The sequence below is a fragment of the Caretta caretta genome, chromosome 1, assembly GCF_965140235.1.
Source record: "Caretta caretta isolate rCarCar2 chromosome 1, rCarCar1.hap1, whole genome shotgun sequence".
Taxonomy (NCBI): domain Eukaryota; kingdom Metazoa; phylum Chordata; order Testudines; family Cheloniidae; genus Caretta; species Caretta caretta.
In genome coordinates this window covers 162,864,494-162,879,048 of record NC_134206.1, presented here as the reverse complement: position 1 = coordinate 162,879,048, position 14,555 = coordinate 162,864,494, and the positions used below count along the sequence as shown (strand labels likewise).

The 14,555-nt window shown below is 44.0% G+C and overlaps 1 protein-coding gene across 10 annotated transcripts in view; it reads right to left on the bottom strand.

The window, feature by feature from the left end:
* Positions 1–8,202, bottom strand: part of VPS26C (VPS26 endosomal protein sorting factor C) — a 66,635-nt gene extending 58,433 nt beyond the window's left edge. For all 10 annotated transcript variants that reach the window (XM_048867076.2, XM_048867048.2, XM_048867082.2 and 7 more), the window contains exons 1-2: positions 8,096–8,202; positions 1,044–1,187 (exon numbers count right to left, since the gene is read on the bottom strand). In XM_048867076.2, the coding sequence (XP_048723033.1) occupies positions 1,044–1,187; positions 8,096–8,152 (201 nt within the window). In that variant the 5' untranslated portion in view covers positions 8,153–8,202. The remainder of the gene's footprint in view (positions 1–1,043; positions 1,188–8,095) is intronic.
* Positions 8,203–14,555: the final 6,353 nt, after the last annotated feature.

Below are 14,555 nucleotides of genomic sequence, written 5' to 3'. Positions count from 1 at the left end.
GCTCTTGGAGGGAAGAAGGGCTCCCAAAGGTAAACTATATATTTAACATCAGAATGTTGTTGGAACAATGACAAACTATGGTTTGGCGCTCGACTGGAGAAGCATGCAAAATCTCATGAAATATGCCTCCATCAATTAAAAGACAACAGAGTAGGAACAGCAAAAATAAATAAATAAATAAATAAGATACATGCACTCCCAGAGCAGAGAAATTAGTTTAATATCAAATAGAGCATTGACAAACATTTTATTTTCCCTTGTGATTTTTCATTTTTCTTTTCAAACCATTTTTGTTTTAAATTGCTACAACACCCAATGCCAATAAGACAATGGCCCCCAACTGCTGTTCGAAGATCATTTGTCTAATCAAGCAACTTACATTTGAAGTTAAAAAACTTCAAAAGCTGAAATGGAATTAAAATTTCTATTCTGATTGCTTGAAAATGCTTTGTTGGGGAAAACATGGATCTCCCCTAAGTTTGGTACTATTCAAACCTGGGGTTTTGGCTCATCTCTGCTGACACATGAAGCAGAATAGACTGACGGAGGCTCTCTTTCTTTTCAGAGTAAGTATTTCCCACCTCCTCTCAAAAGTAAACTACCAAGCTGCTTAGGGCTCACATTTGGAAGAGATATTTTATATAACTAAAAACAGGCTTCTCATTGCAGCTTTGCTTGGAGCCCTCACATTCACTCTATTTATAAGAATTCAGTTCTAGAACAGTTTTACTCATTTTCCCCTTGCAGGACTGTGCTTCTCACGCCAGATACAGCTACATGCAAATGGCATGGCACATTACAGCAGTAAATATCCTGACAAAGTTTCTTTAACTCTGTGGTTACTTAGGCTGGGTCTGTCTTAAAACATTTTTCTGCCTCTGAAGCTCACAGTGTAATGCTAGATAATGGCAGTGATTGGGAAAATATTAAACTACCTGCATGCACTGAAGTAAGACACAACCATAAAGAAGTAGAATTACTAAGGAGAGATTTGGTTTAGACACAACTTTTGTATCCAAGAAACCAATCTACGTATTTCTTACCTTAACAGAGTTATAGAAAGCTTCAAACACACCAACGCTTTTGGCACTGAGCTGCAAATTTACTGATCCTTCCATCGTTAAGGAGACACCCTGGTGTTGGACTGCATCTTTGCTTGTTATGACCACCACTCCAGAAAGAACTTCCTAACAAGGAAAAGGTGACAAGTAAAACATATTGATTTTATCAGTTTCTTCTCTTGTTAGAATTCAGACTGCAGTGGCACCCAAAGTATGTTAGGTGATTTCCAAGTGCCAAGGAAGACAGTTCCTGCCTCACAAAACACACAGTCTGAAAAGACATATTGATGGAGAGGAGGCAGGGGAAAAGGATACAAAATACAAGTTAAGTGATCAAGGTGATGGCAAGCAGAAGTCTCTTTAAACTCCACTCCCACCCAATCTGCTTCCAGAATTCAAATCTCTCTTCTTCCCCTTACCCTAACTCAAATTTTGTTCCAGCATCTGTATGCTCCTCCCTCCTAGTCTTCAAAATCTTTCCGCCACATAAATGAGCAATTTACTTATAAATAAATGACATGTGTAAATAGATGGCTTGGTCAGCTAGCTTCTATGGGTGTTGAAGAAGCGGTCCTTCAGAAGGGATTTAAATGAGAGGGGATTGCTCTGCAGACCTGTTCAAGGAAGGTAATAATACATAGCAGCAGGGGAAAAGTATTGTTGTAAAAGAAGTGGACAAACAGGACTTCACAGCTGTTGTTTCAAGTGGAGTGGAGGTGAAGTGAAGAAGGGGGGAGTAGCAACATAAAAAAAAAATGGATAAATTGAAAGGGATAAACCTAGGCAGGATATTGAAGATGATCATAAGAAGTCTGAACTTAATATGGTGAAGTCAGTGGAAGGATCAAAGAAGCAAGGACAGCAGAGTGTTGATCTGGTCAGAATGGTGGGCAAAGTCTTAGCAGATGTATTTTGTATGGACTCCAGGGGCTGATGTGGGTCCTGGGAGCCCGATGAAGAGTAGGTTACAGTAATCAAAGTGGAAAATGATGAGCATGTGAGCTTCAGTTAATGCTGAAGTTGTAATGGTTCAATATGATTGTACTTCACACCAGTTAAGAAATACAGTTACATAATGCTCAGCTGGTAGCTGCCAGGGCATCAGTACTTTTCCCTTAACAGTGGAGAAGTGTCAGTACTAAACAGAAATTGGGTCACAAGTCTGATGTAATAAAGGTTTAGAGAAAGGAATTGCAGTAGCAATTCAGGGATCACAGCATGAGAAGCTGAAGCACAGGAAGCCAGAAGTGGACCTGCAGGAATTAAGAAACGTAGCTATCGTAGGAAGTGCTGGTATAATTGGGCAGTGAAGAAAAACTGATCTAACAGAGTAGAAACACTCAGAAACAGCTGTTTGCTGCTGCTGGCGGGTTTAGTCTGCAGCTGTTTGCATTTGGACGGGATCTCCCTAGCACACGAGTGCTATGGCTCTACCCAGTCATCATAATGCAGCATCAAATATGTCATCTTATTCAGCAACTCTCTCATTACTAGAAAAAAAGAAAAGGAGGACTTGTGGCACTTTAGAGACTAACCAATTTATTTGAGCATAAGCTTTCGTGAGCTACAGCTCACTTCATCGGATGCATTCAGTGGAAAATGAATGCATCCGATGAAGTGAGCTGTAGCTCACGAAAGCTTATGCTCAAATAAATTTGTTAGTCTCTAAAGTGCCACAAGTCCTCCTTTTCTTTTTGCGGATACAGACTTAACACGGCTGCTACTCTGAAACCTCTCATTACTAGGCTGCTCAAGGGCTCACCCAAAAGGTCCCACCCTAGCCTCAGGGAAGTTCACAATCTGCTGAATTCCAGTCTCAGAGGTCCATGACTTTCTGGGACTATTTCTCACTACAAGACTGACTGAAAATTCTTTCTGTCTTTCGCTCCTTGGATTGTTCCCTTTGTCTATAGGGCCTTTATTGACTAAGGAAGCCAGAGCTGCTTGTCTGTTCCTTCGTCCATCCCCCTTTCTCGGTATTTTCCCTGCCAGGAGCTTTCCCCACAAACTAGCAAAGTGATTTTTTGTTCCATCTGCCCTAAAGAGCTCGTTATTCCAGACCAACACCTTGTGGTAACAGGCAGACAGTTTTTATTAGTGTGCAAATCCTTAGCCATACTCTTACTTTCCCGAAATATACCCTGTTATTGGAGCTACTGTTGTTAGATTCAGACTTAGAGGACATTTCATTTCTTTCTTCTCCAAAAGACACACTTTTGGGATTTTATTATGGCAAAACACCTTCCTGTCCTCTCTGTCTACTCACACTTCTTGCTGAGTGCTTGTCCTTGCTATGCAAGTCAGCATAGAAAGGGCATTTTCTGTGCTGAAATTCATTTTGTCACTTCACGACTGACTGAGTTCTGGAGCATGTTATTTGCATGCACCAGTACAACTTTGTGTAGAAAAAAATATTTTTTTCTACACAAAAAAATATTTATCAGTGTATTTTTTGCTAGGAGTTACATACTCTTATGCTTGCATTGACACATTAATCTCTAGAAACATATCTGAAAAGGTTCAAATGGTGGCTAAATTAGAATGATGGTTCGGTAACTAAGTTAGTGTCTGAACCGGAACCGAACTGGACACTTAGGAAATACCTATGAACCCAAACCAGAATGGAACCAAAATTTTTAATATTTCAACGCCCTGGTTTCATCTGCCTATCTGATACCTACCCTGTAAGCTTTTTGAAGCAGAGGACTGTCTTTTTTGTTACTTTTTTGTTAGCATGATGATCCTCAATGGGGGATTCTAGGTGTTAAAGGAATATATAAAAATAAATAGATAAAATAAAATAAATAATGGAGCTGTGACCTCCTTTTGAATTGCATAATTGATACATGGTAGCTGCTAATGAAAAAAGGATCATATACTCAGTGTAGGAATTGTTCCAATCATTTTAAGAGTTCCCTTTTTTGAGATGAATTTTGAGGTGTATTTGAGAGAGCAGAAATTGAATGTCACAACACTGGACCAAAGCGAGGGTAGTGCTAAGCACCTGTAACTCCCTTTGAATTCAACATGAAAGGTATCTTTTATGGTTATGCCCAACGTTGCCAAAAAGACAATGAAAAGATTCCAGAAACAAGAGAAATATACAAGAAAAGGAAACTTAAGTAATGAACTTCAGGTCTTCCCAAAAGGAAGTAGGATGTCAAGCAACACTGGTTCACTGGAACCAACTTCAGAATGAAGAGCCCACTCTAGCAAAATAAAACAGCAAATCAAAAAGCTCAGTAAGACATTATTTCTGAACCGTAGCCTATACGAAAACCGTATATATAGTACATTAGTGTAAAAAAACCCAAAGTTTTCACACTTAGATGCTATAATGCCTAGTGCATTAGTGTAACATGCGCAAAGTCTACAGTTAAGATTACCTTACACTTTCACCTATAATCCCCTATTTTCAGTTACTTAGAACTTTAACCATTTAGGCTGAGAATCTCAATGCCAGTTCTCTGCTTCAGGCTGAGATTTTCCAGCCATTTTCAGCAAAAACAGTTCAACCTTGTCTGATAATGAGGTTGGGGAAAATAAGGAGTTTTTCCAATGTTAAAAAAATATTTTCCAACAGTTTCTTTTAGGAGCTTTAGCGCTTTCAGAGTGTTGCACAGGAACTTGATGTTTACCAGGGCAGTGCTCAGGTTAGAACTACTTTTTGCTGTCCCCATGAAAAACCAACCCAGAACTGGAAAAATTAAGATACAGTTTTTAAAAGTCTTTTTGTTTGTTTTTGCAAATGTTCAGTGGAACATGTCTGAGGCTTTCAACTAAAAATCTCTGAACATTCCATCTACATTGAGCATGCCCCAACCCCAAAGATCTTTAATATGCTGGCAACCCTGACATGTCCAAAGGCACAGACTACAACTTCAGAGAGGGGGAGGGCTTAGTAGCAGCTGCTGCCCTTTTCAACTAGGGGAAGGCAAGGGCTAAAGTAAGTGGGACAAGAATTCCCCCACATTTTCCCTCCCTCCACTACTTAGCTGGCATAAGTAGTGCTCCTCTTCCTGTTTCATTCTGCTTTAACCATTGGGGAAAGGTGTGATCAGTACCAGGAAGGAATCATGAGTCTCAGATCTTCCACTGACTGGTGTTAATAATTTGGTGCACTTTACAGCTTTCATAATTGAGCAGGGCCTCATTCCCTTACCTTAGGTGGATACTTGCATGCCTCCTAACAGTGGATAGGTCTACACTGAGATAAAAAAAAACCCACAGCACTGAGTCTCAGAGCCCAGGTCAGTCGACTTGGGCTCACAGGGCTTGGTCTGTGGGTCTACAAACCTGCAGTGTAGACATTCAGAGCTCAGGATGCAGCCTAAACTCAAGACCCTCCTCTTCATCGGGTCTCAGAGCCCAGTCCCCAATCAGAGCCCCAACATCTACACTACAATTTTATAGCCTTTCAGCCCGAGCCCCACAAGCCCAAGTCAGCTGTCCCAGGTCAGCCATGGGTCTTTTATTGCAGCGTAGACATATCCTGAGAGGTAGGACAAAGTTGCTTCTGGCAGAATTGGGAACAGATTCTGAAGGCCAGATTTTGTGCTGCATCGCAGATGGCACAGCACTGAAGTCAGAGCCAGAGGAAGGTGGTGATGGGAGAGGTAGCTTTAAGCTACCTTTATGCTTCTGATAGTCTAGATTGTTCTGAAATCCAGTAATGCCCCCAGAATAAATTAGAGTGATCTCTGGAGCTGTTCCAACTTAAGGCATCCTTATCCAGGTATCTATGGGCATCTCTACAGCCCAAAACTGCCAAAGCATTCTATTCTTCTACCAATCCCTTCCACCTCCAGCATGGCCCTATTCAGATATAAACTTTGCACAGGACGGACTGTGATTGAGGCAGAAGGTTGCAAGAAGAGAAAAGATGTTCCCTTGCATTTAAAACACTGGAATGCGAGGCAAAATAACGGGGTTCTACCAGTGGCTCTGCCGCAGAATTCCTATGCAATACAGAGCAAGTTTATAATAATAGATATGCATAAGGGTGCCCAGTTCAGGTAGCCCAAGGAATCTTCATACTGTCATTTCCTAACTTTGAAGTGCTTGACATTGCAACCTTGTTATTTTAACATAGTTTTTATATATAATTATATTAGTGACAAAAATATGCAGCAAGCTGTAATGGTTAATTAAGGCATTAATATATCTGCCTAAAATCCAAACACAGTTTCAATTGGATTTGGTAATTTGTTTTCCCTATCTTAACTACTGTGTAATATTGCCACCTGCAGTTACATAGCTAGACAGCACCACTTGGGTGCAACATGAGCATTCGTAGGTGAAGGGATTCCTATACAAGTACTGTTTGTGAAAGCATATTTTGGGATTCTTTGGAATGAAAGGTGCTATAAATAAAAGACATTATTACCACTGGCTAATGTCAGCGTAAAGTGTGGTGACAAGTGACTTTCTAAAAAAAGAACAGAAAACCTACACCATGCAAGTAACTCCCATGATTAATTAAAACAGATTTATTTTTAACTTACTGACTATTCCTAGGGATACCTGATCAAAGATGCATACAGTATCTCTAGTACAGCACTCAGCGAACTAAATAGTTCTTTCAACATTGTGTTTTCAGATCATTCTGCTCTCCTGTCTAGTCAGTGTACTAAAGGTAACTTTGTTGAATACATTTCCTTTAATCTCTTTAAAGTGGCAACATACAAACACAGCCAGACCCTTAATTTAAAAAAACCAAAAAAAAAAAAACCCGATTTGTTCTTTATAAGCAAGAGGGAATCCCTAGCTCAGTGGTTTGAGCATTAGCCTGCTAAACCCAGAGTTGTGAGTTCAATCCTTGAGGGGGCCATGTAGGGATCTGGGGCAAAAATTGGAGATTGGTCCTCCTTTAAAGCAGGGGGTTGGACTAGATGACCTCTTGAGGTCCCTTCCAACCCTAATATTCTATTATAATGATTTAAATGCAATTACTGACTGCTTCAGCTAAAACTGATCAGCAATGAAACATCAAGTAAGCATTCTTAACTGTTTTTGGTTCAATGTAGCTGCAGAGACTAAGACTAAGTGCGGTCAATGGTTCTGGACTGGAGAACCCTCACCTCAAATTAGTCACCAGTGTCCCTGCACAAAAAAAGGAAATACACTACCCCGAATAACAAAAGCCACATTTACATTCCATGCTCCCTGTCACAACCTTCAACAAAGCTGTTACTTGTTTTCCAATTCAAAAGTCTGTGGTATATAAAAAAAAATTAAGTTTGGGGACAGCATAAACATAAATATAATTTAATATCAAAATAATTGACAGTAGGTCAGCGAGTCTGAGGGGACTGTGGGAGGGGAATAACCGAGTGTATAAATCGGAGGTCTGATGTGCCATGTAAACTGCAAGGTTTCAGAGTGTCATCTTTCCGAAAAGATCAGTATAATGCAGGATTTCCACATAGGCACCTGTTCATTTTGCAACAGATAAAAGGTGGGATAGGCTAGAAGGGTGGAAGTTTGTTATTTAAGACATCGCAAGAGAGCAAAACCATTCCATTTTCCGCGGGCGGGCGGCCGGGCGGGGGGAAGCGGAAATCAGAAGGCAGGTGCTCCGTCATCCGTTACTTGCCCGATGGCTGGTAAGACGCCGGGAAGGTACAGGACCAGTCCCCTCTACCGGCGAGGGACAGGCAGGCGGCGCCCCAGACCCGCGGCCAGGCAGCGCCGGGAACCCGGCCCCGCAGGCGGCCAGGGAGAGAGGAGCTGGGCGGGCGCAGCGCGGGCTTGCATCAAGCCGGGGAGGGGGGACCCCAGCTGGGCCGGGCGAGGCGTTTTGATTCCGGCCCCGGCCCGCGCTTCACCCTGGGGCTGGAGCAGGGGCGGGAGGCGCCAGAGACCCGCAGCCCCGCCCCGGGGCTCCGCGACCCCCGTCCCCGCGAGCCCGGTCCCCGGCCTCCTCGGGACTCGACGGTTACCCAGGCGGACAACGGGCGTCCCGCCGCCAGGCTCCGCGGCCCCCCCTCCGGAGCCAGCGCAGGCAGCGGCAGCGCGCCGGGCCCCGCACTCACCCCGCAGAGATAGACCTTGTTGGCCCGTTTGAGCTTGATGTCCAGAGCGGCCCCCATCGCTCCGCTTCCCAGCCCCGCCCCCTGCCCGTCCAGTCACGTGACCGCCCACGTGCTCCGGGCGCGGGACTCCTGGCTTGTGTCCTCCCACCCTGTGGGGCGCGCCATTTACATCCGGGTCATCAGCGCCCCCCCCCCTCGCGCCCCACGCCATTTGTAGCCCTAGCTAATCGCATCCTTATACAACATGGCTCTGCCCGTTCCCTGGTAGTCATAGCAACGGTGGAATTAGCCGCGGCGGGACCCTCGTCCTCTGTTCCCTACGTCACAAGGGGGGCGGAGACGAGCAGGCGTCTACCAGACGGCGGACTACAGTTACCAGCATGCAGCGCGGCCCGAGGGGACTGAAACCTTCAGCGTGTCACCCTAAGCCGCAGCGGTGCATGCTGGGAGCTGTAGTGTTGGGGCCGCGTTGCGAGCCCGGTGGTGGTGGGGCTAGGTCAGCCTGGGCTGGCTGCGCAGAGGCCGGGCCCGGGCGCTCGTCTACGGAGTCGGACGCAGGGTGGGGCCTGTCCTTGTTGGCGGGGGAGGCGTCGGGGCCCGGGTCTGGGCCCTGCTGCTGAGGGAGTCGCGGGCGGCTGCGAAGCCTGGGGCGGGGGTGGCCTGGAACCGCTGCGGCCCCCCGGGAGGGAAGAGATCAGGGGGACGTAGCAGAGGCGGCCGCGTCTTCCTCCGGCCCTGCGGAAACCCGCCCGAGGCCGCGGCTTCGTTCAGCCTGTCCCTGAAAGCGGGGCCCGCCTGCCCTGCCCCGCCCCGAGCAGCGCCGGCGCCCGCTGGGCTCGGCGGAGTTGCCTCGGGCCGGGGGGGAGCGCGGCCGCGCAGGCGGGTGTTTGGCTACGAGGTGCCCTGTGCTCAGGCTACAAGGCCAGGTGCACAGTCGCTGCCTGCGGCTTAACTGCGGGGCGAGTGTTTTTCTCACGTGAGGCTTTGCTGTGCTGTAGAAGAGAAGCTCAACTCGACAAGTCGGTGGAAAGGAGACAGCAGGCCCCTTCCATGTCTGCTCAGTTGTGGTCAAATATTTTGACCATTCTCTCTTTTGCCTTTGCACTTGACTGTCTCATGCATCAACTCGCCTTTCAGGGCTGCGTCAGAAGGATAAATCTGGGCTCTTGAGTCTGGTGGATGGGGGGAATTAGACACAGGAATCCTTAACATATATATATATATATATATATTTATGTAGTCTTAAAGTTTGTTAATGCTTTATATTTAAAAGTATAAAATAAATACTGCACATTGCACTTAGCACATTTTGCCTATCTCAAAACTATTTACTACTTTAATGCATTTAACTTCACAATATTCTGTGAAGCGTGGGATGTGTTATCCCTGTCTTCTTACAAATAAACGGAGGCAAAGAGATTAAATACCTGATCCAGCAGGTTTTCAGTGCCATCTGTGTGGTACTGAGAAACCTCCATTGCTTCCCTGGGAGCAGAAGGTAGTCACCAGCTCGGGAGGTGCTCAGCATCTTGCAGAATCAAACCCAGAGGCTACGTCCACACTACAGACCGTACAGTGGTACAGCTTTACTGCTGCAGGTGTGCCTCTGCAAGGTTTCCTGTGTAGCTGCTTTATAACGGAGAGAGCTCTCCCACTGGCATAATTAAACCACCCCCAATGAGCGGCAGTAGTTATGTAAATGGGAGTTGCTCTCCCACCGACATAGTGCTGTTCACACAGGCGCTTTTGTCGGTGAAACTCATGTTGGTCAGTGGTGGGGGGTTTTCCCCTCATGCCCTGACCAACAAAAGTTTTGTTGACAAAACTGCTAGCGTAGACAAAAGGCTAAGTGTAAAATCCCTAATTGATCAGAATGTGCCCTTAAATGTCTTACCAAAGTCTCCCAGGAAATCTGTACCTGTACTGAAGTACAATAGAACACAGGTCTCCTGAGTCTCAATTCTGAACCTTAACTGTTGTTCTTCCTCCCAGGCAAAACATATTTGTTGAACATTTAGTTGAAATATTACAAGCACAAATCTCATGATGATTCACAGACCAACTGTAACCAGGTCCAATTGCATTTTAAATGGTGATAGGTTTTCTGCCTTAAAACATATATGTGTAATGTGCTCAAGTTGTGTGGAAGAAATTAAACTCTGCATTTTCCAACTTGTGTGTCTGTTGCATCAACATTTTTAATTTACTTTAGAAAGGTGTACATTATACTTATTTCAGCCATTTCTTTCTAATTCAGAAAAAGTAATTTATACCTTATTGTGAATTACATACATGTTGATTTAGAGCTTTTATGAAGAATCCATCTTTTGGTTATCCAAATCTCACTCTAAGAAAATTATTATTCTTATATAAACATTTTTTTCCTACTTTCATATTAAATGCCTCCTTGATCATAATTATAGTGTTATGGTAACTAATATATTAAATGACAATGTAAACAATGGGGCAGATATTTAAAATTAATGAGGGGAACAGTGAAGTAGTATTAACTTTAAACTTGGTGCTTGCTACAGACAGCCAAGTGCATTATAAGCTGAGTACATCTCATGAACAGGTGAAGCAAGTGTTTCTGATGACAATTTTGGGATCATAATGTATTTGTCACAAAGTGTACTGGTCTTACATTTAAATGTTTTCTTTACCTTAAATGCCATAGAAAAAGAAAAGTTAAGCAGGGATAGGAGGTGGCTTGATAGGCTGATAAATTGTGCGGTTTAACTTGAATGTGTCTCATAGATGTTGGCTCATCTGTAACAGATTTTGGAGAGGTTTATCCAATCTTCCACCATATGATACCTTTCATGTGCTTCGGCTGTTTGCTTTGCTAATCAACCAGTTATTTCAGGTCCCTGTCCAGAAAAATGTCTCCATAATTTGGTCCTATGGAATTTTTGTGTGGTAGCTTTTTTTTTTTTTTTTTAAAGTATTCCTAATCTAATAACTCTCTGGAATGTTTCTCTGCCTAAAAAATCTGTGGGTGACCCAATTTGGATGGTCTCAGGGGACTGTTATTTAGGCGCACAATGGGCTCTTGAAGTTCTAGTGCTTAAGGCATGTTTGCTGACTGCAGGTGGGAAACAAATTTTAATATTTCTTCATTTATAATAGATTAAACAAACAAGTCTGTAAAATGATAGAAAGAATGAACTTTTCAAGAACTTCAAAATCTTGTGTATTTTAATTGTATTGCCTAGTATAAGCAACTTTTTCTCTTCAAAAGCGTTGTGTAGATATTTTGAAATAATTCTAGAAATAAATTGTCCTCAGAATCTCAGAGCTAAACAGCATTAAGCTACTGTCCATGTTGGAAATATTGGCCCCTAGACAGCTTGCAGTGACATCATTTGTGGGGCAAGAACAGTGCCTCCAGCAGTGATGGGAGAGTGCACACCTAAGTAGCATATACTATAGCATTTTACATGAAGCAATGTGTGCCACACCAAATCCATATCTAGTTCCACTGACTGGTGTGGAGGGAGGCTGGACTTCTCCAAAGAAATTACACATATCAAACACAGGAATGGTGTGGTACCACTAGGATACGAGGGAGTGAAAGGAGCAAAGACTTGATCCTGTAGCACTGACCTCTATAACAGTTTTTCTGTTGACTTCAGCAGGTGCATGGCTCAGTTGAGGAGGATAAGGACATTGTAGAGAAGCTAAATGAATGAGCAGAAATAAAAATTAAAATGAACATAAGAGAGGGACAAAACATCACAGCATCCATAAAATAAAATCATCTTTCTACAATATAGAATACTTTTGAGTGTGTCAACTGAAGAGTATAAATTATTTGGACTTTCAAAAAGCTTTTCCTAGAGTCTCTACACAAGAGGCTGTTAAGGGTACTAAATAGGGAGTGACAGGTAAAGTACTGTCATTGATTAGAAACTGTCTGACAGGCAGAAAGTGAAGTGTAGAAATACAAACTGTTGCTAAATTTTCATCATGGCAAAAGTTTAACAGTGGGGTGCTCAGGTTCCATACCAGGACCAGTACTAGTTAATATATTTATAAATTTTCTGGGAAAAAGGGGATACACAGTGAAGTGGCAAAATCTGCAGACTTGCCAGATAAGAGGAAACATGATAGAGGTATAATAAACATAGAGAAGGTAAATTCATCATAAGCTGCTGTTGAGTAAGGTGACTTCTCTTGGTTTTTTGGCTTTGATAAGTACCTAGACTTCCAGCCACCTTAAGTCTAGGCACATTTTACAGGTGGGGAACTAAACCAGAGAGAGGCTAAGTAACTTGTTAAAAAATCATACGGGAAGTTTATGAGAGAGCAGGGACTTGAACCTAGGGTCCCTACATCTTAGGCCTGTGCACAAACCTCTCATCCATCCTTCTCTAGAATGTAAGTTGTGCACTGCTATTTAATATTTTTTATAAAACAAGTACAAATAAATTGAAATGCAGCACTTCTAATCTGGCCTTTTGCTCCTCAAAAATTTCCTCTTGAGGTTCTGGGGCTCTGGACATAGAGGCTGCAGGAGATCGTCTTATTAGCTGAAAGTAGGAGATGCTAGATGCCTGTGAAGCATGGTGCCTGTATGCTGCCCATGGATCCCAGTATGGCCACTGGGGTGGGGGGAAGGGTATGGGTGGCGGTACCCACAGCTGGTCATATCAAGAGGGCTGAGAGTTAGACTGATGGTGTGACTGGGAAGGCCCTGGTTGGTGTAGAGATGGGCCATGATGTGTGGGTAGTGAGAGGACATCATCCTGGTCACTATTTGAATCCTTGATGGAAAGCTGTGGAGCTCATAAAGAGACTGGAAGCAAACACCCCATTGCTTGTGGTGATTCTGGGAATCAAGAAGTGCTCGGTACCGGGACCTTCATACCGAGTAGCGGGGACTCTGGAGTCTCAGCCACCATGAAACCTCTGGAAAAACAAAAGTCTTGCGGTACCACAGTGATCAGTACCATCAGGGCTTGTTGGTACTGACTCGCTGGTACTCAGGAAATTGGCACAGATCTTGACAAAGATGGTTGGTCTGATTAGGGTTGTTTGGAAACAGTCGGTAGCAGTGGTTTATGTGCCAGTACCTCCTTCGCAGAGATGGTACGGTCTGCGCTTTTGCCTTTGTCAGGCAGTGCTGCTGCTTCAGAGCCTGCACGCTTAGGGGCCGTAGGGCTTATAGGCGGTGTCTGCAACATATGACCTATGGGTACCATGCTTTGGAATCATCAGTGCCTCTGGTGCTGAGGTGACTGATCTCCTCTGGCTGGTCTGGGGCTGAGTTTGAGGACTTGCAGCCCTCTTCTTTGAGACCTTGCACTGGGAGTCAGAAGATTTCCTCCTTGGCTCGCTGTCCTTAGAAGTAGAAGGCTCCGGGGATGGTCTGCATCATGGAATGGATTCTGGACCAGGGTCAGATGCTGGTTTAAGAGCATCCTCCATAAGGATGAATTTCAGCTTTAACTCCCCGTTTTGGGGGATCTAGCCTACAATTGTTGGCAGAAGGTGCACTTCTGCAGAATGTGAGCCTCTCCAAGGCACTGGACACAGCAGGAATGCCTGTCCGTTACCGGTATTGCCACTTTGCAGGAGAGGCACCTTTTAAAACCGGAGAACGGGTCATGTCCCTTATTGGGGGTGATCCCCAGAGGAGAGGAAAAGAAAGAGGAGAAGGAAAAAAGTTACGTTTTGTTTTGTTTTTTAACTGGGAAAAAAACTAAGAAAAATCTAATGGAAATAATAGCTAAAACAAAACCTAGCTCTAAGGTAAGGGAAAGGGGATTGCTATTCACTCTGTCTCAGGCTGGGGGCGGTTGAGAAGGAACTGAGGGTGGTTCGCCCATGCAGCGCTAATTAGCCTTGAGGCAGAACACAAGGGAGGGAGAGTGTATGTGTGGTCCGAACAGATACTGCTACCAAAGATCTCCGATGAGAGGTGCAGGGATGCAGACATACCTACAGTGTAGCACCTATAGGATGAAGAAGAAATTACGATTGTTTGCACTATAAATATCTCTGTGTTATGTTATATGGGAGCTGATCCTCAGTTGATTCAGATAGGCTGGTGTGTACATTGTTTCCTTTGGGGGAAAGCAAACCTGCTATTTCTGTGAGTAGCCAGCTGGATATTGCAGGGGAACACTTCAAAGGGGCTCAGGACTGGGGTGCACCTCTAGTTAATTTGCAAGGCAAAGTAAGGGCTGGCATAGCCCTGAGGAAATTGTTTGGGTGACTAACAAATTGTAGGTGTCAAGGACACATCAGCAAGTTTCTCTCTTGGTGGAGCCAGAAGGGGTAACTGGACACTATGAGAACCCTCAAAATTGCATAGAATAAAAAACATCTCCTAAATAAAGGATAGAAACCCTCCTGTGTCAGGGTATAACTTAATCATTAACAAATGGCAGATTCAGGAATAAAAATTTTCCTGTTGGCAGGATATTCCATAACTGTCCACTATAGGGTTTCATGT